The 23939-nt window shown below is 43.1% G+C and overlaps 1 protein-coding gene across 2 annotated transcripts in view; it reads left to right on the forward strand.

Moving 5' to 3' along the window:
• Positions 1-22718, forward strand: part of KCTD15 (potassium channel tetramerization domain containing 15) — a 167521-nt gene extending 144803 nt beyond the window's left edge. For both annotated transcript variants that reach the window (XM_069639340.1, XM_069639348.1), the window contains exon 5: positions 18739-22718. In XM_069639340.1, the coding sequence (XP_069495441.1) occupies positions 18739-18897 (159 nt within the window). In that variant the 3' untranslated portion in view covers positions 18898-22718. The remainder of the gene's footprint in view (positions 1-18738) is intronic.
• The last annotated feature ends 1221 nt before the right edge of the window (positions 22719-23939 follow it).

Genomic DNA, 23939 nt, shown 5'->3' on the forward strand with positions numbered 1-23939 from the left:
CCATGCATTGATGATGGTTGAAACTAAGGGGTGAGCGACATTTCACTTCCTTCTTTCATGGACCACATGCATTGATGATGGTTGAAACTAAGGGGCTAGCGACATTTCACTTCCCTCTTTCAGGGACCACATGCATTGATGATGGTCGAAGCTAAGGGGCGAGCGACATTTCACTTCCCTCTTTCATAGACCTCATGCATTGATGATGGTTGAAACTAAGGGGGGGGGCGACATTTCACTTCCTTCTTTCATGGACCACATGCAATGATGATGGTTGAAACTAAGCGGGGGAGCGACATTTCACTTCCTTCTTTCATGGACCACATGCAATGATGATGGTTGAAACTAAGGAGAAAGCGACATTTCACTTCCTTCTTTCATGGACCACATGCATTGATGATGGCTGAAACTAAAGGGCGAGCGACATTTCACTTCCCTCTTTCAGTGACCACATGCATTGATGATGGTTGAAACTAAGGGGCTAGCGACATTTCACTTCCCTCTTTCAGTGACCACATGCATTGATGATGGTCGAAGCTAAGGGGCGAGCGACATTTCACTTCCCTCTTTCAGGGACCACATGCATTGATGATGGTCGAAGCTAAGGGGCGAGCGACATTTCACTTCGCTCTTTCATGGACCACACTGTACAGATGTAGGGATATTTTCCTCTTCTCTCGAACCACTTTTTCATGAATGTTTGTTATTCATTGAGTTTGTTTGTGCAATAAAAGCATCATTCACCAGCAAAGGACAGTATTATTATTTTTACCAACAGGGTGAGTAAAACCCTGCAGGGTTATTCTATGTTTCAAAACTTTCCCCATGAGAAGTATGCTCGACAAATTCTTCTCCACACGGATTCTTCAAACGTGGGGAAAACGGAGGAGGTTAACCATGACTAGCATTGGTGCTGCCTCCCTCCCATCCAATCATTTCAGAATGTAGGCTTTTGATTTGATCGTCTACTCGCTGTAGATATCCAGATCAATCAAGACCTCCAACTACCGAATTAACGAGCCCAGTGGAATCTTTGTACTTTTACTCATTGATAACTAAGCATCCACGGTACAGGTTATCATATGCTTGGGTCTAAGAAGAAGTTTCACATTTTTATTTTTTCTTTCTTTTTTTATGATTTTGGCATTGACTTGAAACCCTCTTTTCTCTTTCTGTGGGGTTCCCCCCCAAACCTTGTTTTCCCCCATGCCCTTAAACACTTAGCACCAACACCCATGTTCCATTTGAGAGCACAGGTGAAATTCCTATTATAAATGTATTTTCGTGGTAAGGGAGTTTTGAGGTTTTTTTGGTAAAAAGAAAATCACAAAAATAGGGGGAAGCCAAATTTTCTAGGTGGTACCCCAATACCTTTTTCGTACTCCCCGATCCCATTCAGCAACAGAAATGCACCCGTCTATTCATAGCAAGCCAGTCTCATTGTCACTCTTAAGCAACACGATCATTGCAGTGAGGTCTAATAACAGAAGTACTGATGCCTTCCTCATCTTTTCCAACACCCTACACTTCAGTGGCACAAGTAAAAGCATTCGTCTAGATCCAATCGGCCCTCAAGAGATACTAGCATGCAAGGTCCCTCTCATCCTCCAGTTCCTCTGTATCTACTGCAAGTGAGCTTCTGACAGGACATCATGATTCAGCCCTCTGGAACTCTCCCTCGGCCCTCCTCTTCTCTGTTATGAAGAGAACTACTTTCGCTTGCAATGAAATTTGAAAAGGCGACTGCTCTGCCTGTTATTCTTCCCAGAATCATACCCATCACAGTGTGTTTCCTCTGGTCCACCCCACTTACCCATCTTCCTTTTCTCGCTTGCACAGTACACCCTCCACTGTGCTTGGCATTCCTGCTTTCTATGCAGGAGCGCACTGTCCAGCACATAAGGATCACCACTTGCAATGTGCTTGCCTTCTGTGTACCCACACAGTTAGTTCCAGTTCCGTAGAATGGAAGTACCAACTTGGGCGGGCTTCGCATGGTAAACAATTCATTGGGTCAGGGTTCTTCCCAACGCTTTGGGTAGCTGGTGCCCACCCAAGCAGTGGTGAAATGTAGATGTGGGGTTCCCATGTGCCCATTCCCATAGAGTCCTGTAGAGTGGGAATGGAGATTAACAAAATGACTGGCGCCTGGCTTCCCGGCCGCCGGACTTGCAATAGCTCGGTGGCACCGGAAAGTCAGCTGCCGGTAAGTTTTTTATGGGTCCGGCGGCAACCCACCGGTAGCACCGGCAGGGTTACCGCCGGACCCGTAATGAGGCCCACTGCTATGACTTTCCTTACACCGGGAGTACACATTTGATTTTCAAGCTACTAGCCAAGCATACATGCACTAGCCCCCTGCCATCAATGTTATCTACCCAAATGCACATGGCACACAAGTTCTTACTCGCCAAGAGTGAGTTATCACCCGCGGCTGGTGAGTGCACGTTTTGTGGCCTACTACTCTCTTCAAATAATAATGGAATCTCCACAACATTGATGCACCTTTAGGATAGTTTTTAACTAAGGGGCTGGTGTGACTTCCCAGACATTTCATTTAGATTCTAATGAAGTCAAGCCTAAAAATGAGTGTTTTACAAGCAACGCATACCCTGTAAAAACAAACAAATAATCCCAACAAAAAATGGGGAGCAGAAATACTAGGAACGGGAAACCGCGGACACATGGGATCCTGTCCTCCTATTCCTACTTCGTACCACAAAGCCCAGAGGATGTGTTCACTTCATTGGGGCCACAAGAGCAGTACCAGAGGAAGGAGCTCTGCTATTATTGCAGCCTAATCTACATATTCTAGACCTACTTCCTTATTGGTTGGTTCTCACTCAGCTCTTTCTTGAGGGAGAGTAACTCCTTTGTCCCCCAAACGTGTGTGGAGTGGTTTCATTTTGCTGTTTTCTCTCAATGGGGTAATTTAGAAGATTGAGCGAAGACATTGCTTAACTTGCTTGCTTAGGGTGCAGTATGCAAAAGCAACGCTTAATGCAGTGCTTTAAATGGGCAGGTACTTGCTGGTCCTGAGTACCTGCAGTTTTCTTTATTTTCGAAGACATTGTACCGGCACTTCTCAGCAGAAAGCCAATACATTTAATGGAGCAGTACCGGCACTTCTCATCAGTAAGCACTTCTGTATTTCCATTTAAACCACTGGCTTAATGTGATGTTGAATGGAACCCACCCACTCCAGAGTTAGGACCAGTCTGAGGATGAGCCTTTTATACTTTGCTAATTTCCAAGTTTTATAACACGCACATTTTATTACACCACTGTGTCCTGTTATTGCCTTTTTGGTCCATTATTTTTGTGTGTGGTATGCTTTCTACTAGATAACTGCCTAAAAATGCAGGATGTTCCCAGTAAGATAGCGCAGAGAGTTAAGCTCTCGCCAGAGACATTTCTTTTTGGCACCCAGGACATAGATTAAAATCCTGGCAGGGCCGACTCAGCCCTTCATTGTTCCAGTACCAATAAACTGTGTCTTTTAAAAAAATTAAGTGATAACACCACCTATTTTTACAGTGTTTAAGTGGGAGGAATATCGCATTGTGTGCTATCATTATTCTCCTGTTAAAATGTGCATGTCCCTCCTTACCTTAATTCTGGGGTGAAATCCAGGTGCAAACGCCCTGCAGGAGGGCTGTGTGTAGATTACCTCTAGGGAATGCATCCTCTCTCCTGCAGGCCTTTACTTGCTAAGAACAAACTAAGCCTGTGTAAAGCGCGGGCCAAAAATCGGCGAGGTTTGGCAGACGACGCTTGATTGCGTGCGTCACTCCTGTACCTCAGCCAGCTGAATCCGCGCCTTTCCTTCACGACCTCGCCAAAGCCGCGCGGGAACGAGCAGCAGCTCCCATCGTTTTGCCCCGACTCGGCATTCCAGACTACCATGCGCAAGGCCTTAACCCTCGAGTTAAGCAAAAAGCTACGGTTTAGAAAACAAACGCGCGGTGCCAGCGTGTGGAAGTCTCCAACGCAGTTGGCTGGATATGTGCTGTGTTTGCACAGTGACTGCCTCGCTGCAATACCCTGATGCCAAGTGAGGCGCGTTCTAGTTTGTAGTAATCCTTCATCTGTGCTTCCAAGTCTCGTTGGGCGTTCACACTTGTACCTTCCTCATAATCTGCCTTGGCAGATCCAGCCACGCAGTTGGTTCAAACTTTTCTTTACGACCGTGTTAAAAACGGCGTGAACTGTATTTTTTTATTTACAATGGGTATCAAAGAGCAGGTTTCTGCTACACTGCGAGTCCACAAATTTAGCATTTTCTAGTGACAAGGGTAGCACCGATTTCCCAACGGGCTAAATAATGTGTGCATTTTTTAGTAGAGGGCGATTCATTTTCTTTTTAAGATAAATAATAATTTCGAGCAATTTCTAATAGCCAAGATGCGCATCAGCTTCTTTACCCAGGTACATTTATGTGTCTCCATGTTGGGACCAAGGGCTACGTTCTCTAAACTTTTTTGGCCGCAGGTGAGGAGATGTGCCAGCTCATCGCATCTGTACCAAAAAAGGAGCATCTGAGTGAGGAGGGCAGCTTAGATGTGCGCATTCAGACCGGCTCCTCAGCCCCCTTTGCGCAAATATGGGGGCGTTTCTGCGCATTTAAAAGCGCATCACAAATTCACAAATGGTGAATCTGTCATTCGCTTTCTTTGATCATTTCACAGAGAAGGGCCTGTCTCGGTGAAATTCGCTCCCAGCAGCCACAGCGGGGAGCCCGTCATTGCTTAGTGGCAGGAGCATGCCTCCCACACTAATGTATGCAAGGGGGGTGGACAGTCCATCAGTATCAAGGAGGCAAGCGAGTCATTGCCTAAGACTCCTGCTCCTCGTCTTCGCTGTAAACCCCATTCTCCTTGTCATTTATGTCACCAAACACGGTGTTATGTCTTTGAAACTGGAGCTCTTCTGGCACAGAGGGTGTGGACAAGATACCAGTATTCACACTTATGTCAACCCTCCCGAATTTTGCATACAAAATGTTGCTATTTTTTTACTTTCCCCCTCCTAAAATAATACCTCAATGGAATTCAATGGAACATTTTTATTCTCCTGCTTTCTGAGAAGAAATCCCAGGAAATCCACAAAGTTGGCATGCATGTATATGGAACTGGCGGGGCTTGCCAAATGACTCCATGTCATAAAGGAAACCATGTCCCAAGGCTGGGCTTTCCTTTCTCTCCCTGTTGCGTTCTGGGAGTTGCTCTTTAGGGAAACCTACACTGAATAATGTTGACTGAAGTAACACTAAAGTAAAAGCAAAGCCCAGGCATGGATTAGGGTGTCCCGGGTGATATGGTAACACTAGTTAAACTGACTGTGCATCCTAACTTTTGCCCTTGCTGCAGGAAGTGCCTGGATACAGTTCAATAACAAACATTCTCATATGATTTTCCCTTGTAGAAGGGGCAGTCATCAGCCACATGGAGAAGCCAAAAGAGACACTCTAGGAGAAAGCACCCAAAACGGAGCAGTAGTCAAATGATATTGGTATGTTAGGTTAACAAAGGCAAAAGCAGGAAACCCAGAATAGCAGCAACATCAGACAGCAAGATGAGCGATCACAGCACGCAGCAGCATCACAAGCACGCTGCAGGAAAAGCAGGCTTTAGAAAGAAAGGACGCTGCGTACAAACATAAGAGACGTGTCAGATCTCAGCAAGATGCTTCCAGGGAAAAGCAGGTAAATAGGACCTCAAAGCTGAAACGAAGCAGTGGGATGTAGCATCACAAAGTGCAGAATATATGACGTACTTAGAACTTCAGAAGAACTCACTAACATGGCGTCTCCAGTGTTCTCATAGTGTCGGGTACAGCTGCCAGTTTCTCCTCCTCAGGCCATGGGCCTAATACCCTCACCTGCCTCTGTTACGTAACAGCAAATGAGAGCTCAATTTACACCGAGGTGTCATACATACCAACATCTTTCAGCACCTGGCAAAGCGATTCTCTCAGAAAAATCGGGAGAATTGAATTTCCACATTCGATTGCATTGGAGTTAGAATTATATTAGGATTTAGGTTAAGGTAGTAAAACATAGCAACGTTTTTGTTAACAAAATTGGAAGTCTCCCAACTAAATCGGGAGGGTTGGCATGTGTGAGGCATGAAGAGCAAGAAAGAAGTGTGAACGTGTGCAGGCTATGGTCATTGATCAAGGCAGCCTTGAGGTAGCTTTGTATAAACATAAGGAGCACAAACAAACTCAGTAGAAAAGGGAGTTCTTTGCACCAGTCAAGCTATTCAGAAATCAGACTTATGCTTGGTCAGTGGTACTAATTCTCCCCATGACTTGTGATCTAAAATTCAGAAAGTGCGGTATATATGGGAAACACTTATCATGCGGGGGACTGTCTTCAAAAGTAAGTATTTTTTTTTATCATAACACTCACTGCACCAACAGCCTAATGCGTTGTGGAAACCTAAGGTGAAGGGGCAAGTGACCCCACCCTGGGTTTACTGTTATATGTCCTTTTCAGCACTGACAGGCTTGACAGGTTTCAATGTGTACAGGTGTAGGAACTGCCCGTTGGGGGGTTTCTGCTGGGTGGTAACCAAGGTGAACACCAGGCAGAACTTACAGTCAAGTGCATAACAGGAGAGTCAGCCAGAGGTCTCCATGGTCGACCAAGGCCACCTCTTGGCTGTTCCCAGTGGTGTGGAGAATGTTTGCATGGGTGTGCACAAAAGTGATCTGTTCCTCTGGTACTGTAAAAACCATCGATAAAAGAGCCATGGCCAAGCAGGAAGAAACAATGCACAAGTTAACACCTGCCACAAACCACGTTTGCTGGAATGTCGACAAAAAACCACTGCATATTTTACAGAGAGCCAAGGACCACTCGGCCCATACAGTTAGCCCATTTTGTATAGCGCTGTATTTGCTCTTGTGCCCGAATCGGACTATGCTTGAAATCCCTTGTTATCAGTAGACTAATAAATGCGGCCACATGTTAAAAAACATGCTTGTGCTACTAACATACAACTTTGATCAATTCTTTACTTTGTAAATGGCTACACCACAGAGGCATAATCTTACATAAACCAAAGAACGAAACACATCTTCGTGCTCAACACACATAAAAATCACTACTAATTCTTTCTTACCATGGACAAGGATCAGTGACAAGATCACACATTGTTTTTGAGACTTCTAGGGTCTCTTCTTTACTCCTTATTTAGCCATTTTTCAATCTCAACAAAAGCACAGAAAATAAACCCCGGGGGCGAGCCATCCAAACTAGGGCCACCTTCTATTCTCTCTCTCTTGGAAGGGAAAAGATTGGACAAAACAAAGCAAATCTTCCCCCAAACAGACATTTGGTTCCCCTCTTGGTTCAGCAGCTATTTTCAAAAGAAAATTGTAATTCAAATGAAGTTCTATCACCATCTCTCTGCATTAGGATTAGCTCAAAACCAAAAAAACACATCTCCTTAAACGATCATCAAACTTTTTATTGAGGATTGTTTCGGCAGTACTCAAAGTCTCTCATTCGCTGAATTGAAGGGTGTATGTGTACCATTGGTCTCTTGTTTTGTGGCATTCTGCTGCCCTGGACATCATTAGTTCCAGTCTTCCAGCTAGGTCTGTAGATGTTGTTGCATCTGTGTCACTGGGTGTACCGCAGTTTGGACTTCAGTTTCACGTGGTCGGGAGAGCACATGAGGTCTTCTCGCCCTGATATCTACAGGAGAGATTCTGAGGCTCATGTCACCCCCCCCTTCCGTGTCCCAATCTCTACCATATTCCACTCATCCCTAAGTGTCTTCTGGGCATGGGCCTCCCTGCTACCTGCCAGATGCTTGTTTCACCTCACACAATGGGCTTGACCGCTTCAGATAGGGGCCTCACCCCTACCCTCTTCCATTGGCAAGTCATGCCCTCATTCATTCCTTGTCTATCTGGACTGGCTAGTCTTAGGCGTTCCTTCCGGGAATTATGGCCTTCCCTTGCTGATTGAAGCAACACAAAGGAAGTGATGGTTGGAAGGTTTAGAATTAATGCTCACCTCTGGCATGGCTCTGGGGAACCCTCCAGACCATCATTCCTCTCCAGCCAAGCCATTACAACAAAAGGGGAAAGATCATATGTAAATCAGGCTTGGTCCCACCCCAAAAGGGGCAGTCCAGCCCAAACTGCTGGATCACATCCCTTCTGCTTGAGACCACCAGCAATCCCAGACATGTTTCAGCCTCATTGGGCATCATCAGTGAGGAGTAGCTTGGGTCTCTTGGACCAGCAGTGACAGGACCCACCTCAATAGTTGGGGATGGACTGCCCCTTTGGGGGTGGGGCCAAGCCTGGTTGGAATAAGGACCTTCCCCTTTCTGTTATGGCTTGGCAGGTCAAGAACGTTGCCCAGAGCAATTGCCAGAGGTTTCTGATTAATTCCAAACCTTCCAGACATCTTCTCTCTGTTTTTGCTTTGTCTTCGCTTGCTAATTGCCTCCAACCACTACCTTAACCGCTCCTCCTGGCACCTCCCACTGTTGTTCTACTCCTTCCAATCTCTGCTAGTTACCTCTGGCTACCCTTTACTGTCAACCTCCTTCCAACCACTGCTGTTCGCCTCAATCCATCCTCTGCCGTATTGTTCCTTCCAACCTCTGCATTTCTCTTTCTTCAAACTTCTGCTGTTGTCCCCCTTCTGGCATTCTCTTCTTTCCAACCTCCTACTGCTCTCTTCCATCCAACCTCTGCTGTCTTCTTCCTTCAGTCCCCTTCTGTTCTCCTCCTTCCAACCTCTTAAGCTCTCCTTCTTTTACCACCTGCTGTGTGTTCTCCTTCCTACAAAACAAGGTTTGCTGGGTGCGAACCTGGCAATTGTAGATTTGGGGTTCCCTTGCTAGTCTATCATGCTGAACAGGGTCCTGACCCTGTGTGTTGGGCAGCCTCTGTGTTTTCTGCCCTATTGACCTTTCTCTTAAAGTTATAGGAGCACTTGATGTGCACATGTGATGGACTCCTGCCAGCTCGAGGGGGCTATGTTTGGGTGACCAGGCGATCCTCCCCAAACAGCCACGAGGCCCATCATACACTGGCACAGGGATCCATCCAGCCCGAGTTACCCACTAGAAGTCCCCAAAACAAGTCAATGGTCTGTGTCACACTACCACTGAACATTAGCAACGCTGGTTTATTTCAGTCATTACTTGACAAGGGGGATTCATAACAACAGTTTTTGTGGTTTCTCAGGAGGGTTACATTCTTCAATGACAATTTCTGTAAGGTTACAGTACTTGAAAATGAAATGTAAAATGTAAAAAGGAAAGACAAAGAAAAAGAGAAAGAGATCAGAGGCAGTTTCTCGGTTCATTGATATCACTTCTACTAATCTTAAGTTTGCATATTCTGAATCCTACCACACAATTTACCAACGTTAATTGCTACTGGTGCGCACATTGCCAGAGTTAAATGCTATGTGCTTTTTTGATCCTTAGATCCTTCTGCTTTGTACATTGTCAATCAAGTATACTTTCAGTCTGTGTCAATATGACTGATATGCAAAAACGAAACAATTTGTGCTATTTATCCACTTACTTTCCTTTTTATATTTTCCATTTCATTTTCAAGTACTGTAAACTTACAGAAATTGTCATTGAAGAATTTAACCCTCTTGAGGAACCACAAAAACTGTGGAGAAACACGTGTCGAGGGAACGATATTGCAAAGCAATGAGGAAAATATTTTGTAGAAACACTGTCAACCAAAGAAATTAAACTACCAAACCATTTTGGAGCACTAGATCTGAGTGACTGGACTTTTTTCTTTTGTTATAACTATTTGATGCATTCAGCAGTCCACATGCAACCGGCCAATCCTATTGCAGCCCCAACAAATTATCAACCAAAATTTGAATCATAAATATAACATCTCTTACCATCCGCCATTTCGCCATCAGCTGTTTAAGACTGCAAATATTTTCCATTTGAGAACTATGTAGATAGCAATCATCTTGTAATTAACCCAAATAAGACAAACATTTTGAGATTTGCGAGGGGAAGGAAGACATCTGTAGAGAGCTGGGTTCTGGCTCATGTCAGAATTAAACGGTTGTTAAGTGTCATCTATTTGGGCTTCTATATTAATGTACAACCATTGAGAGTTAGCCTATGCTCCTACCTAATACAAAAAGTAAATTGCCTCATGAACCAGTTAGTGAAGTTTGATAGGCGGTTTGGACAATTTTCAGTTAGGCCAGCTATTCGTTTCTATGAGGGGAAGATCGTTCCAAAGTTAATCTATGGTATATAACGGTGGAAAGAAGTTATGTTTAACACTTGTGGACCTTGTGGAAGCTGCCATTTGGTGACGTGTCCTAACCCTTCCTAAATCAGTCCTACTGTCGGCTATTAGGTATGAGTTTGGCTTACTCTCTTTGAGAGTAGGAGTGAGTTGGAGAATGTTGGCTCTTTATAAGGCTATTATGAACCCACAGGAAGGATCAATTTACAGTACAGTGAAAAATGCTATGGAAATCTCCCCCCCCCCCCCGGGAGGAGGGAAATTAGAGTACCAAACGTATTGTTTGAAGAATGATTGTGAAAACCTTCTGAGTGAATTGAATTTGGAACAGGAGGATTTATTTCTATCCCCAGATCGGGTTAAAAAAAGCCCTCTTTGAATATGATTGGGTAGACATGGTAGAATCCTTCCGTGCTTATCCTTCTATGGCACATTTAATTCAGGAACATAAAAAAAGATGGTATGTACTCCCATACTTAAATTTGTTCCCAAATCGCTACCTTAAAAACTTTGTGTTAAAATTTAGATTTCATATTCTGCCTACTTAGAGAGACTCTCTTGAGAAGTGGACGGATTAATAAGTGCAGATTTTGTCAAATTGAGAGCGAACAAGAGAGTCTTAAGCATTTGGTTCTCTATTGTACTGCCCTAAATGGCATTCTTGGGTAAACTGTTTCTGAGTATTGATCAGATGAATGATGATAATCTCTGGAAGAGGTGCTTAAGTTCTGGTTCTTAAACTCCATGCCGTTGAACTTAATCAGATTTTATTTTTTTAAATACACTTTTTTAATGTGTCATTACTATGTACTTAATGATGATTTTTAACATTGAAGGGATTTTTAATATTAAAAGGGAATTGCTATAAAAAGTACATTTTAAAGTCTGTTAAGTTGAAATAGTGAGTCCCGGAGAGGCCCGCTTTGCCACAGACGTCTCTGCATCTTTCTGGACTGAATCCAAATTCGGACTACAGCGTTTCAATCATTTAAAGACTCTGTTTCCCACAAGGCTTTTTGCTGTATGTTGTAGGAGTGGCTATAAAATAGAGCACGCGTGGGCACCGCGTGCGCGCACCCGAGTGAGTCCCGGAGAGTCCCGCTTTGCCGCAGACGTCTCTGCATCTTTCTGGACTGAATCCAAATTCGGACTACGGCGTTTCAATCATTTAAAGACTCTGTTTCCCACAAGGTGAAGACCGCTTCAAGGACTTTATAGTTGACACTCATTTTAATTTTGCATTATGTACACTCTTTTTTCCGTTCTGTTTAGGCTTTTTGCTGTACGTTGTGGGAGTGACTATAAAATAATGCACGTGCACGCTCACCCGAGTGAGTCCCGTAGTGTCCCACTTTGCCGCTTGGTCGTGGCAGCGGGGCAGCCGAGGAGCTCTCTGTAACTTTCTGAAGTGTATTGTGTAAGCAAGCGGTCTTGAGACTATGACCCGCCTAACTTTGAAATCAGGTATGCCCGCACATAACCCATTAAAGAGTGTGAAAGCTGGGTGCATAGGAAAACCCAGTGAGGCCGCGCTCATGTGCTCCACCCCTAGACAGGGCGGATCGAAATATAGTACAGTGGGAAACACGGACATTCGTACATTTTGCAATGGCTCGTTGTCTGCGTTCCGTGCTCAAGTTGGGAATACTCCCCAAAGCAGCTGTGAGACGGGAGCGATAGGGATGGAAAAATTGCTTGGGACAAGGAACCTCGATGCCGTTTCTGTTAATTCAAGAACTTTTATGGGGGGAGTGCTCAATATCAGATACTGCTTTACTACATTCAGTCCCTGTATCAGGGCAACCGCAGCTGGTTGCAGCAGTGCCCTACGAACGGGTGGAGGACCGAGGGGATGTTGTGGTAATAGATTTGGATGCAAATGACAGTCTTTTCCGATAACTTGTTACCCAAAAATCTATCAGTGTCTCCAGTAATATTCTCTGAGAGCAGTATAAGTGACTCTCTCTCAGTGAAGGATGCCCCAGGAGCGATAAAATCAACAACTAGTATGAATACCTTTGTGATCATTCAGCAGTCGGACAATGTATGGGGAATTGCTTTACAGTCTATGAATCTTGCGTTAGCATCTATGTCTAGATTTTTGACCATATGTGAACAGAAACGAAGTGTACAGAGTGAATTCTTCGAAAAAATTATGGCAAGGGAGGAATTCATGCCAAATTGTGAAAGTATTGGATAAGAGAGTGTCAACATGTGAATTGATGTCCTGTATGAACTCGGTGGCATTGCAAACAGAAAGCAGTGTAGATATCAGTCAAACTCTCGGAAATGTTCCTTATGCGAACAAAAAGCCCTATGCGGTTAAGTCAGTAATTCCATGTTTTGATGATATCATTTTTGAAAATCCAAGTGGAGCACTGGGACTGGTACATGTGGGGAGTGATGGACTGAAAACATTGCCTTCTGCTAGTGGTGTAGTACAACGTGAGCAGGTAAATGGTAAGAATGCAGTAACAGCTGTGCCCCCAGCGAGTCAAGTGAATAAAAAAGGAAATGTTGGGGATAATAAAACATCCCAAAAAACTCCAAAAGAATCAACAGATCATGAAAAATATAGGGAAATCTTCAGTAAAACACTTCTTTAAGGCGATCACTGTTCCAAAACGTACCTCCACAGCAGCATTGCAGGCAATTGAGAAAACATATCAACTGCTTGCCCTTGAGAGAAGAAATGAGTCCCTGAAGTTTGCCCCAGCCCATGCAATGGAATATCCTCCATTGGACGATCTCATGGAGGTGTTATCAAAAAAAGATTGCATCGTGAGTAAAAGAACAAATATAGAGGCAACCCAAAGTCTAAAGGCAGTGGCGGAATCGAACCACGACCTAGGGGTAAAAGACTCAACCCTTGCTGTACAGCGGTCGGAAATTCAGAAAACTGTTGATGCCTACATGATCGGATTGACTCCAGCTTTACTAATCCCACCCCCCAAAATGAGCTCAATTGGTGGTTTAAATAGCCAACAAATTCCTGTTAGTGGTCCGCAGTCACAGTGCTCGGAGGGGGCAGATGAAGTAGGTACGGGTAAAAACATCCCCGAAAAAATAGCTCTAGTAAGTGAAGTGACCTCAGAGCCTAAGAAGATTCTGGTGCCGACCCCACCTTAAGGTGGTGGTGTTCACATCCAATCCCAAGAGTATTGTATGTAAAAAGGAAACAATGGAGATCTTTAACATATGTCGGGGGCTATTATGTCCTTAATTGAGAGTGGCCTGAATAAGATGCAAGGACATAATCAACAATCAGAGGTACTAGCCCCGTCCGTCACTATTCCTCACAATGGGGAGATATACCAGAAGCTCCCTGTTAGGAGCATGCCTGCACCGTATGCACTAGTCCTGGCATGTAGGAGGCCGCCTTGTACACAATATGATCTAAATAGGCGGGCAGTGTTGGCAATCTTTTCTGAGATCCCACAATTAGATGATGTTGTGTCCTCTGATATGGTATTAGTTGAATTCTCTGTGAAGGGCCAGTTAAACTATGTAAATCTGTGGTTTAAATCTCGAGTAGTGCAAAATGTAATCTGGCAGGCCAAAGAAGATCTATATGCTCTGGGATTTGTTCTTTCGACTGTGCCAGACCCAATATTAAGGTCGACCACCCGATGTCATTTAAGTAGCATGCAGAGGGGTGATGTGGGGGGAACTATGAAAGTACAGAAATCACAGCCCCGTTTTACTTCTTGTATGAGTAGCCGTATGGGAACACAGAAGTAATGTGAGGTGGGGATTTGGGTAAATCAGATATCCCTGATAAGCTGGAATACCAGGGGTTTTAGCCATCTCATAAATAACGACCATAGCGATTTGAGTAATTGTGATATTGTACTTCTTCAGGAGAAGTGGCTCACCGCCGTCCCCATTTGGGATAACCATGAAATGTACCGAAATCCCGCAATTAAACCTGCGGTTGGTTGTCCAAGTTCAGGGATCTTAACAGCGATAAAGATGGGTAGTGGGCTGTCGTCGGAATTGTGGGCCATGCCAAATAAATATATGATTCTGGTGAAAGTATTCACTGGTGATCAAAGATACACAATTTTGAATATTTATTGGAACCCAATTGCCATGTCTGACGATAGTTTTTTTAATGATCTAAATGCAATCTTAGACCTGGAGCAAAATGTAAGAGCACTAGTATTGGCAGGTGATCTCAATTTAAATTGCCTGAGTGAGCTTGGCAATAAAAATAAAGCACGATTCAGAAGGTGGTCCTCTTTAGTGAAAGCGAGAGGACTAATGGCTCTCAAGTGGGCATTTGAAACAGATATCCCCCCAGCTCCGACTTGGCAAAAGGGCGAAAGTAAATCAACTATTGATTATATTTATGTGAATGAGGCCCTGTGGCCAGCAGTAACGAACTTTTGTGTGTCCAAATCTGAGGCAAGTGACAATAATATACTTATGGCAAAATGGGTCGCGGGTCCAACAAGCGATAGACATGACCATGAGCCCATGAAAGCTGTGTGTGTAGTGAATGCCGGAGGGAATAGACTCTGATGGTCGGAGAACGAAGTAATTAATCTGGAGCGACTGCTGGGACTAGGTCTGCCTGATTATGGCATACTGGTCGGGAATGTTAGCAATGTGCAATCTGACCTACTCCAGGTGTTTCAGCAACAAACTGGCAAAAGAAAACAATTAGCACTACATCTCCATTCGTATGATGAGGAGGTGAAAGAAAGGAAAGCGCAATTACGCGCTGACCTGAGAGCTGTGCAAAAAGAAGCTGCGCATTTGAGGCAATCTTTAATCATTAGGTTGAGAACCTCCTATAGAAATTGAGTAAGAGGCCATCGTGCGGCATTATACCATATCTTAGCTGGCAAAAATATTGCAAAGATGTGGTCTGCTATAAACAATTCTGTTGTTGCCCCTCAAGTGGTCCTGCAGGCGAGTGCAGTCCAAATACATGTATGGGAAGCCCATTTTACCTGACTGTATGCTCGACCGGTCTCTAAAGAGTCATCCGATCAAGTCATTCCCTCGCTCACCTTTCATTTGTAGTTTGAGCTGTCTGATATCTCATCCCTGATCAACTCGGCTAGTAACTCAAAGGCTAGGGGCCCTGAGGGCCTCTCTAACTTTGAGCTTAAAAAATATCCTGAACTATGGGCATCCATATTGTATAAAAATCTTTCTGTTAGTAAATGCATCCCAGATGCTTCCCAGTTCATGGACACAGGCGATAACAATCCCAATATATAAAAAGGGGGATAGACAAGATCCAAGCAGTTATATGCCCATCTCTCTGCTCGATGTTCCTGGGAAATTGTTTTGTCGGCTAATCTTGGGCCAATTGCAGGCATGGGTAAAGAGTAAAAAACTAACAGACCCTCTGCAAACAAGTTTTGTAAAGGGCCTGGGAACCATTCCAAATATAATAACATTGAGTATGATTAAAGCCCAGCAGGCGGAACGAAGGCATCCCCTGTATATGGGGTTTATTGACTTTAGAGCCGTGTTCGATTCAGTGGATAGAACCCGGTTGTTTCAAAAACTAGAAGAGTACGTCATTAATAATCTTGTTTCACTCAAAACATCAATGAGAGTGCGAATCAGCTTAGATGGGAAGTTATCACCCGAAATTGAGACCCATTGTGGTCTAAAACAGGGATGTGCATTGGCAGCGTTTCTATTTAATTTTTTTCTTAGATCTGTGCCAGGAATTTGCGAATTGTAAGGGTGATGCCCCGAGGATTGGTGATCAGCAAATTCCTTATCTGCTATATGCGGATGACCTTGTGTTACTATCGCAAACGCCGCAAGGTCTACAATGAATGTTGGCACGGTTGGGGGATTATGTCAAAGCAAATAAACGTATGATTAACGTCACGTTGTTCTGCCACCGCGGGATCCAAGAACCTCCTCCCTGCTTTATCATGGACGCTTAAAGATATCAAATTATTAAGGGTGTCCAAATACAAATATTTGGGAATAGACATTACCAATAGACAAATCAAATCTGCTGAGGTGGCATCTGCCGGGAACAAATTGCATCACTTAATTTCACAGTCTAGAATTCTAATTAATACATTTGGGAAATTCTCCCTGAAGCACGTGGTTTCCTTCTATAAAATGAAGGTGTTGCCAAATATGCTATATGGTGTGGAGGGTAGACTGTTCGATAAATGCCATTACTGGGAGGGGTTGGAAGCAAGGGACTGGAAGCAGATTTTAGTCCTACCCAATGCAGTCCCAATCGCTCTAATACGTCATGAATTTGGGTTGCTATCCCTTTACTCTCAGGCTTTGTGGAGACAATGCGCTTTTCTACACAAATGCCTGCTGGGAGTAAAAAGCGGAATTATTCTAGAAGTAATTGGTTATAACCTGCTAAAATCTAGAAACGTTTTCCCTAAAACATGGCGGAACTATGTGCTAGATTACTTGGCTGAGGCTGATGTGTCTCTTGATCTGTTGATTGCGAACCCTGACCGTGCGAAAGAGAAACTCTTTCAAGCAGACTGGGCTAGGAATTTAGCTAAGTGTACTCAATATAAACACTTTAATATCTGGACATTTGGAATAAAGCGTCATGGAATGATGGCGCCGTATTTAGTGAAATGTCCGTCACCGAAGGTTCTGGCTGACTATTTAAGGTTCAGTTTTAATCTATGGGGTACCCGTGACTTCCTGTGTAGGCGGAAACTGATTCCAATGGATCGAAATTATTGTAGATGCTGTTTATCAGCGGAAAAAAGGGAAAGCCTACAACATTTGTTGGTGGAATGTTGTGCTCTAAAGAATGTTCGGGCAAGATGCTTTGATAATGTGTTTGCAATCCACACTGAGGTGGCAAATGATCAAATATGGCAAATGTTGTTTTCGAATCCAAGGGAGAGTGCACAGATAGCGATAGTTCAATTCTTAAAAATGGTACTACCTCGAGTCGAAGAAACTCACAAAGGCATTGGGAACAAAGATTGATATCATTGCCGGTGGTATATTTATGTATCTGTAATTCAGATTAAGTCATGGGTTATGTATGACCTGTGGTTGTATTTAAGTATGTGGCTACACTTTGTTCTTAACATTGAGTGGGAATGTATGTGTGTGTGAGGTAGCGGTATTATTTTGCAATTATGTACCGATAAATATCCTTTCAGCTGGGGTAACGGAACTGATGAATGTAACCTGTACCCTAGTGTTATTATTAATATTAGTATGATTTTATATCTTTGTGTTATTTTACGCTATTGTATGTATATATGATTGATTACTGTTTATATAAGTATAAATATTTGAAAAGGTGCACTGCAACTAAACCAAATTTTATAAATAAATAAGTTGAAATAGTTAAGAGGAAATTTTTGAAATCTAATGAATGTGTGGTTTTAATTTTGAAATGTAATGAATTTGTGGTTTTAACCTTTTTTTCTTATTTTTTACTCTTGATTGATACAATTGTAAAGGTTTTTTGTAAACCGTACACAATACAACAAAAAACCATTGTACCATGAGGATGAAAGAATGAATAATCCTATGGTATCGTATAATGCCATTACTCTAAACATGGAGTGATTCTGGCAGTCGGGTGATATTAGTGAGTTTGTTAGCTGGGGAGACCAACTGGGAGGCGACTGCTCTGGGGAAAAATATTCTTTAATAGATTTCTCAAACAAGAGGTGTAAATGCGAAAGAGTACAATATTGTATCACCAAATAAATAGCAATTCAGTATTCATTGTTCCATTCCAGGAGAAACTAGAGGAATGTCAGAGGTCTCATAGAGCCCAGGGTCACACCTGCAATAATCATCTCTATAACTGAGTGAATAGAAGCCCACTCTCTGAGGCAATCCAAGCCTTTTGATGATATAGAGGGCTCGATGAGTTACCCCTAGTCTGTATCTCTAGGTATCCCATTCACTGTCTGTTTTGGCTGTTCTCAGGTGATTTGCCTAATGTCACAGAAGCCCTGCATGATTTGGTTGGGTACTTTGAATAGCATATTGTAAACAGAGCTTAGGAATAACTTGATCGGCTGGTAAGATGATTGTTGTACTGAATGTCAGGTCTGTATAACCTCAAAGCTTCACAGATGAGTTCTGACAAGGTGGACCTAACCTTTCATACTTGTACATTGCGGATTATGATTGGGTACTAAATTACCATTTGCAAATATATGCTTGCACATATATACATCTAGAGCGCTTAGGATAGTATAAGCAGAAAAGAATACATAATACATCAATCACAAGGACAAAATATAGGGATCAATAACTAAAGGTACTTCAGTTTGTCAAAGTTCAAGTGTTTTACAAATCCGAAGCCAATTGTATGACTGTCACTTGCATATCTAATAAAATGATGTATTTAGACATTACAATGCAGTGTTATATGTGCCGAATTTAGAGTGACAGCTTGCTATAGGTTTATATATTATGCCATTTCTATTGTTGATTACAGTGGTTAAATAAATCTCTTTTCACTTTTCTGAATTGTAGGTTCTTGAAAGATTATTTCAAAAGGGATTCAACGTGGTGGCATCTTGTGGAGGCGGCGTCGATTCCTCCCAGTTTAGTGAGTATGTCCTGTGCCGTGAGGACAGACGGGTACTGCCAATTCCATCCTCACTCAGGATAAAGCAAGAGCCTCTGGACTGAGTACCTCCCCCGACCCCCGTGACGATTTTAAAACACAAGAAGTGTTTACCAGTCCATTACGTGAATCAGAGGATTTGCAAGATAGTATTAGCAAGCAATTTGTGACTATGTTACCAGTTTCTGGTATCCTAAAACTACCTGTCACATTGCGACAAAACATTGTTCATCATAACTGAGCATGCTCCACGTGCAGGACTGCGTGGGAATCAACTTGCAACAGAGCCGCTGTGGTGTCACAGGCACACCCTTGCTCCCACTTGGACTTTGCAACAAAAACATTGCAAGCAATTCCAACATGTCAGCTGAAGAAACCAGTGCCATTTCGCTGTGACAGTCTCTCTGAATGATAATATGACATTCATGGAGCTACTGAGCCGACGATAGTTCCAGCTCTTAGATCACCCTGCGTCTGGTTTCTGCACATTGCTCATATAAGATGTTCGATCATCTGAGCTAGGACATACTCACCAACATGACTGTACTTTCACTCAAGCTAGGAAATTGATTATTTTTCTATGTTTAGAATTGAAATAAATGTGTACATAATGTACAATAAAAAAGGACCAATGCTTATTTATCAGGTACTCGATAATTACCAGTGAATGAGGAATTCAGTGTGGGATCGTGGCACCCTGAAAGAAAATCAACTTTGCAAATTGTGCCCTCAGTCCATGAAGAGGAAACTCGCCAATGAAACCACAGATTTTTCCCCAGGAAACCAACTTGGTTCTCCTCTTGAATTTCAGTGCATTTACGTGCCCAAGATTGGAAATTCCAAGCAATGCAAGGAGAAAAACAGATGTACAACCTTTAGGCAACGTCTTTCTGCACTTGATGGTGATACGGTCACAAATGTAAACATGAATTTGCAATTATGTGCGGATAAAACTCAGAGCTGCGTTGGGCCCTTCAGCAAGTATGATCCTCACGTCCATCGGCAATGCCCGTTTCAGTGCACATTCTGCAGATCCCACGTCATTGACACTAGATTTCTCCACACTACTGCACGACAGTGCCTATTCCACGCCTTTTCAAATCCAGTCACCACTTCATTTTGTACCACTTCTGGTAGATAGTCCCCTGCAATCACTAGTCAACATAAACACGTTCTAATGCAACTCCTGAGCTTCCCTCTACCTCACCAGTGTCACATCGCGCCCTTGAATTCGATAGATGTGCTTCTGTTGAAACACGCTTGCCTCCGGAACTTTGCTTATTCTTTTCAAAAACTAGAATACCTCCGTTATATCCCTCCAGTGTGTGTGTGTGTGTGTGTGTGTAAACCTGTAGATTCCTTGACTGCACCTCAAAGGACTAAAACCATGTACTGAGTTGGCAGCGCAAGGCTGGGCTGTCTCACATCTGTCTTTCAGTTTCTCACTCCGGCCCCCAGAACTGGATGCAAAACTCCAAATGTTGCCACACTCGTGGCATGTACAGTGGAGACACAGCCTGCTCTCATTGTATCCAAGTATTGCTTCGGCTACTCCAACAGTGAAAACACACTGTTAATCCCATTTTAGGTGGTCAGGTTACCACTGTTGAGTGGCCTATAAAATCTCACTGTCCTTTTTCACTATTTTAACCAGTTTACTTGCAGAACTAATAGCATACCATCATACCATGAAATCTTGGGAAGAGCGTGCAAGGGGTATGGCTCAGAGAAGCATGGCACCCATTGCATAACACATGGACTATGACAGGGACTTTACTCTGCAGTTATATTTGATGCCTTATTCCATAATAACTGGCAAAATAACACACCATTATGGCCAGATGAATTGTTACCATTAATAAAACAAAATTGATTTCCCTTTTAATTCTGCAAAATGCTTAAGGAGATTATCGTAATAGGTGTTAGGTACTGAATAGTAACAATCATTTGAAATTAATATATCCACAAATTCGTAAACACCTGCCCACATGCCACTAAAATAGTCATGAGCATTCAGACATTTAGAAATGTTCATATCCATGTTGGGTTCTGTGATGTAAGAATCACCCCTGGGTATTTCGATTATGCAGACATAATCTCTAATAAAGCCTGGATTTCAAGATATTAAGTCAACATTGCAGCTGGCACAGCTGCAGAAATGAGTGAAGAATGCTTGGATGGAGCAGTGGTGGACCATGGCTTTGGACCTTGACGGCTCTTTCGTTGAATTGTAAAATGAATGTCAGTACACTTCTCTTCCAAGACATCTTGAAATTCCATTCCCTGTCAATTGGAGAAATGTAGAGTTATATTGATTCAACTATAATGGCCTTCCACCCTACCTAACCGATTGATATAGCTGTGTGATGATGTAGGCCTCTTAGTGCTTTACCACTAATCTCCCCTATAATCAAGGGAGATTGGGGCACAGTTCATGACACCAGATCCGGACTTGGCTTTATTTAGCTTCACCTTAAAAAGATGCCCTCCCTTTTCAGAAAGGCACATAGCAGGGGACACTCACTACCAGTAAATAGTACATGCATATGTACCAGAATGGCATGTGTTTCAGTGGACTTGTTTGCTCAGTTGAAATACTGTCTGCCAATACTCTCTCCTTTTTATTTACTCTCAACGAATGAATCGCAATGATAAATACATGAAATCATGTGGGTGAAAAAACAATTGGCGGGTCCCTCTGGGGATGGCCTCACACCCTTCCCTGTTGTGGTATGCTCTAATTAAAGCAAATTCCATTCGATAGCACATGTGAGATTTAAGTGTGGTGTTGCCTTTGAGGAGTCCTGTTCCGAAACTCATGAAAGAATAAGTTGGGCCGAGTGGGTGCTCTTCAGCTACCCAAACCTTTGACAGCCTGTCGTCCCAGTCATTATCGCCATTAGCACACCGGTGTAAAGTAAAGTCTGGCATGCTAATGCAGAAGGAAGTGATTCCTATTTTAAGAACTCCTTCATGCCCAGAAGACAACACACTTGGATCGTGAACAGTTGTTTAAAAATAAAGAAAAATGTCTGCCATGGAAAACAAAGGGAGCTCTTTCCAAGTAGAAAGAACCCCTTTTCTGTTTCCATTGTGGCACTTGAGCAGTGAAAGAGTAGATGCACAGAAGAGATTGAAGGTGGGGGTGGGGGACTGCATGCAGGCAATTAGATTTTAATTAAAATAAAGGGAATTATGTTGCTAACCAGAGGTGCAAGAGGAAGCAGCTGACATGCAGCTCAGTAGATGCAGCCCGCGTTCTGAGGTTCCTGGTTTGCTAGCAAGCAGCAGCTGGGTGATAAATAAACATTACAGGGCACCTGGCAGGCCCTTCTTCATTCCATGTACATAAGCTCTCAGTCATATTATATGCCATTTAAAGAAATTACAATCACTTTGGGGAAATATCCTTCGAGTTGTGAAGTGCTTCCTTTGCCCATTTACTTAATTTCTAGCCATGAGTAAACAGGGTGCCTTATGGAGTCCCTTATGTAGCGTAAAATGATTCGGCAAATTACCTGTACGAAATACATAATTCATAGGACTACAAGTAAACTTATTTCCAACATCATGGCAGCTAATCGGATGGAAACTGTATTTTCCGGTTGTAAACAACAACTATAACATTTCAAAGATATTTACACATTTGCCCATATTTAGAGGCGTTATTCTCCAGTCATGGTTTTATATCTCTACGACACTAATAGGCAATGGAGTTTTAAAATACAGGCAGATCCACAGCGAAGGCTCTGCATCCACCTTTGTATGTAAGATATCTGTAGAATTGTATATTATACATTTAATATTGTAAAAATCTTAGTGTACTTGTTATGTATTTGTGTATACATATTTCTTATACGCTGTGCCATAAAAACATTTCTATACAGTCAATGGCCAGAGTCTTGTTTCTAGGGAGAACGTGCCTTGTTTTATTTCTGACATGTTTCAGTGAGAACAATTGATGTTGTCCAACCACAGAAAATCATTATACAACAATTCTGAGAAAAGAAAACAAATGTATGTTGCATGTAAGTGTTTTGATTTGAGCACAAGCCCTGAAACCTGGACCTGATCACCCCGTCTTTGACCAAATTCCAGCTACGTGCCCCAAGACAGCACCAAGTTCTTCCTCACGATGCACCCTAGTTTTCTGAAAGGTTTGCACTGGGGACATGTTTTGTAACTCACTGTGTCAATCTGGGCCAAGGAAGAAAGCAAAACGTAGTCTGCATGTGGCAACTGGTAAACCCTCGAACAGGTGAGATGCAAATCCCGTCCCCAAAATGAAGCCGTGTTCTAGGATTTACAGACCAATGGGGTGGACAGAAGATGTTGCAGCACTTCTAATGCAAGCACTGCCACAGGACATAGGAGCGTTTCTAGGCAGTACATCTTGAATGCACCTATGAGAACATTGTGCGCCTCGCCTGGTGGCAGCACTATGCTCAATAGGCACATTTTAGGGCCACACCACTGAACCAGTGCCAGGTAGAATGTACCTGCACCACTGTGGCAAAGATGACAATCAAATGCAAGCTTTAAATGTGCCGGGGACCAATGAAAAGAATGTTTCATCACAGTTCTGAGACATAAAAAGAGCAGCATTGAATCTGTGCTTGTTGATGAAATTCTGTCAGAATTGCTGTTATAATATATGCAAAGGTGCCCGCACAACATTCCAGAATATTTGCAAAGTATATCTGAGTATTGCCCAAATAAAGCCGTTAAATGTGAAGAATGTCAGGGTGTGTTCCAATAGTGTTCAAAGTGGAATGTTTACTGTGCCATCCTGCTAGGATTGCTGCGTGTACATTACATGGTACTCTTATACATACTAGAATTCAACTTAATAAGCCATCCTCTCGGTTTCAACATTGCCCTGGCACTGTCCTCCTTATCAGGCCAGTTGCAAATGGCGCCAGTTAATCATATACTGTCATGCGAGTTTCAACGGTGCTGTGACAGTTTTCCCAGCACCTTGTCATCTGTGTTTCTACATAGTCCCTGTAAAAATGGCCAGGCCGGTCTCACATTGCCTCCAAAACACTGTTTCCTGTGGCCTGCCAATACTCACTCAGTTAAGCACATGACAGGCTAGCTTCTGCAT

The sequence above is a fragment of the Ambystoma mexicanum genome, chromosome 1q (assembly GCF_040938575.1).
Source record: "Ambystoma mexicanum isolate Mex_15411 chromosome 1q, UKY_AmexF1_1, whole genome shotgun sequence".
NCBI lineage: Eukaryota > Metazoa > Chordata > Amphibia > Caudata > Ambystomatidae > Ambystoma > Ambystoma mexicanum.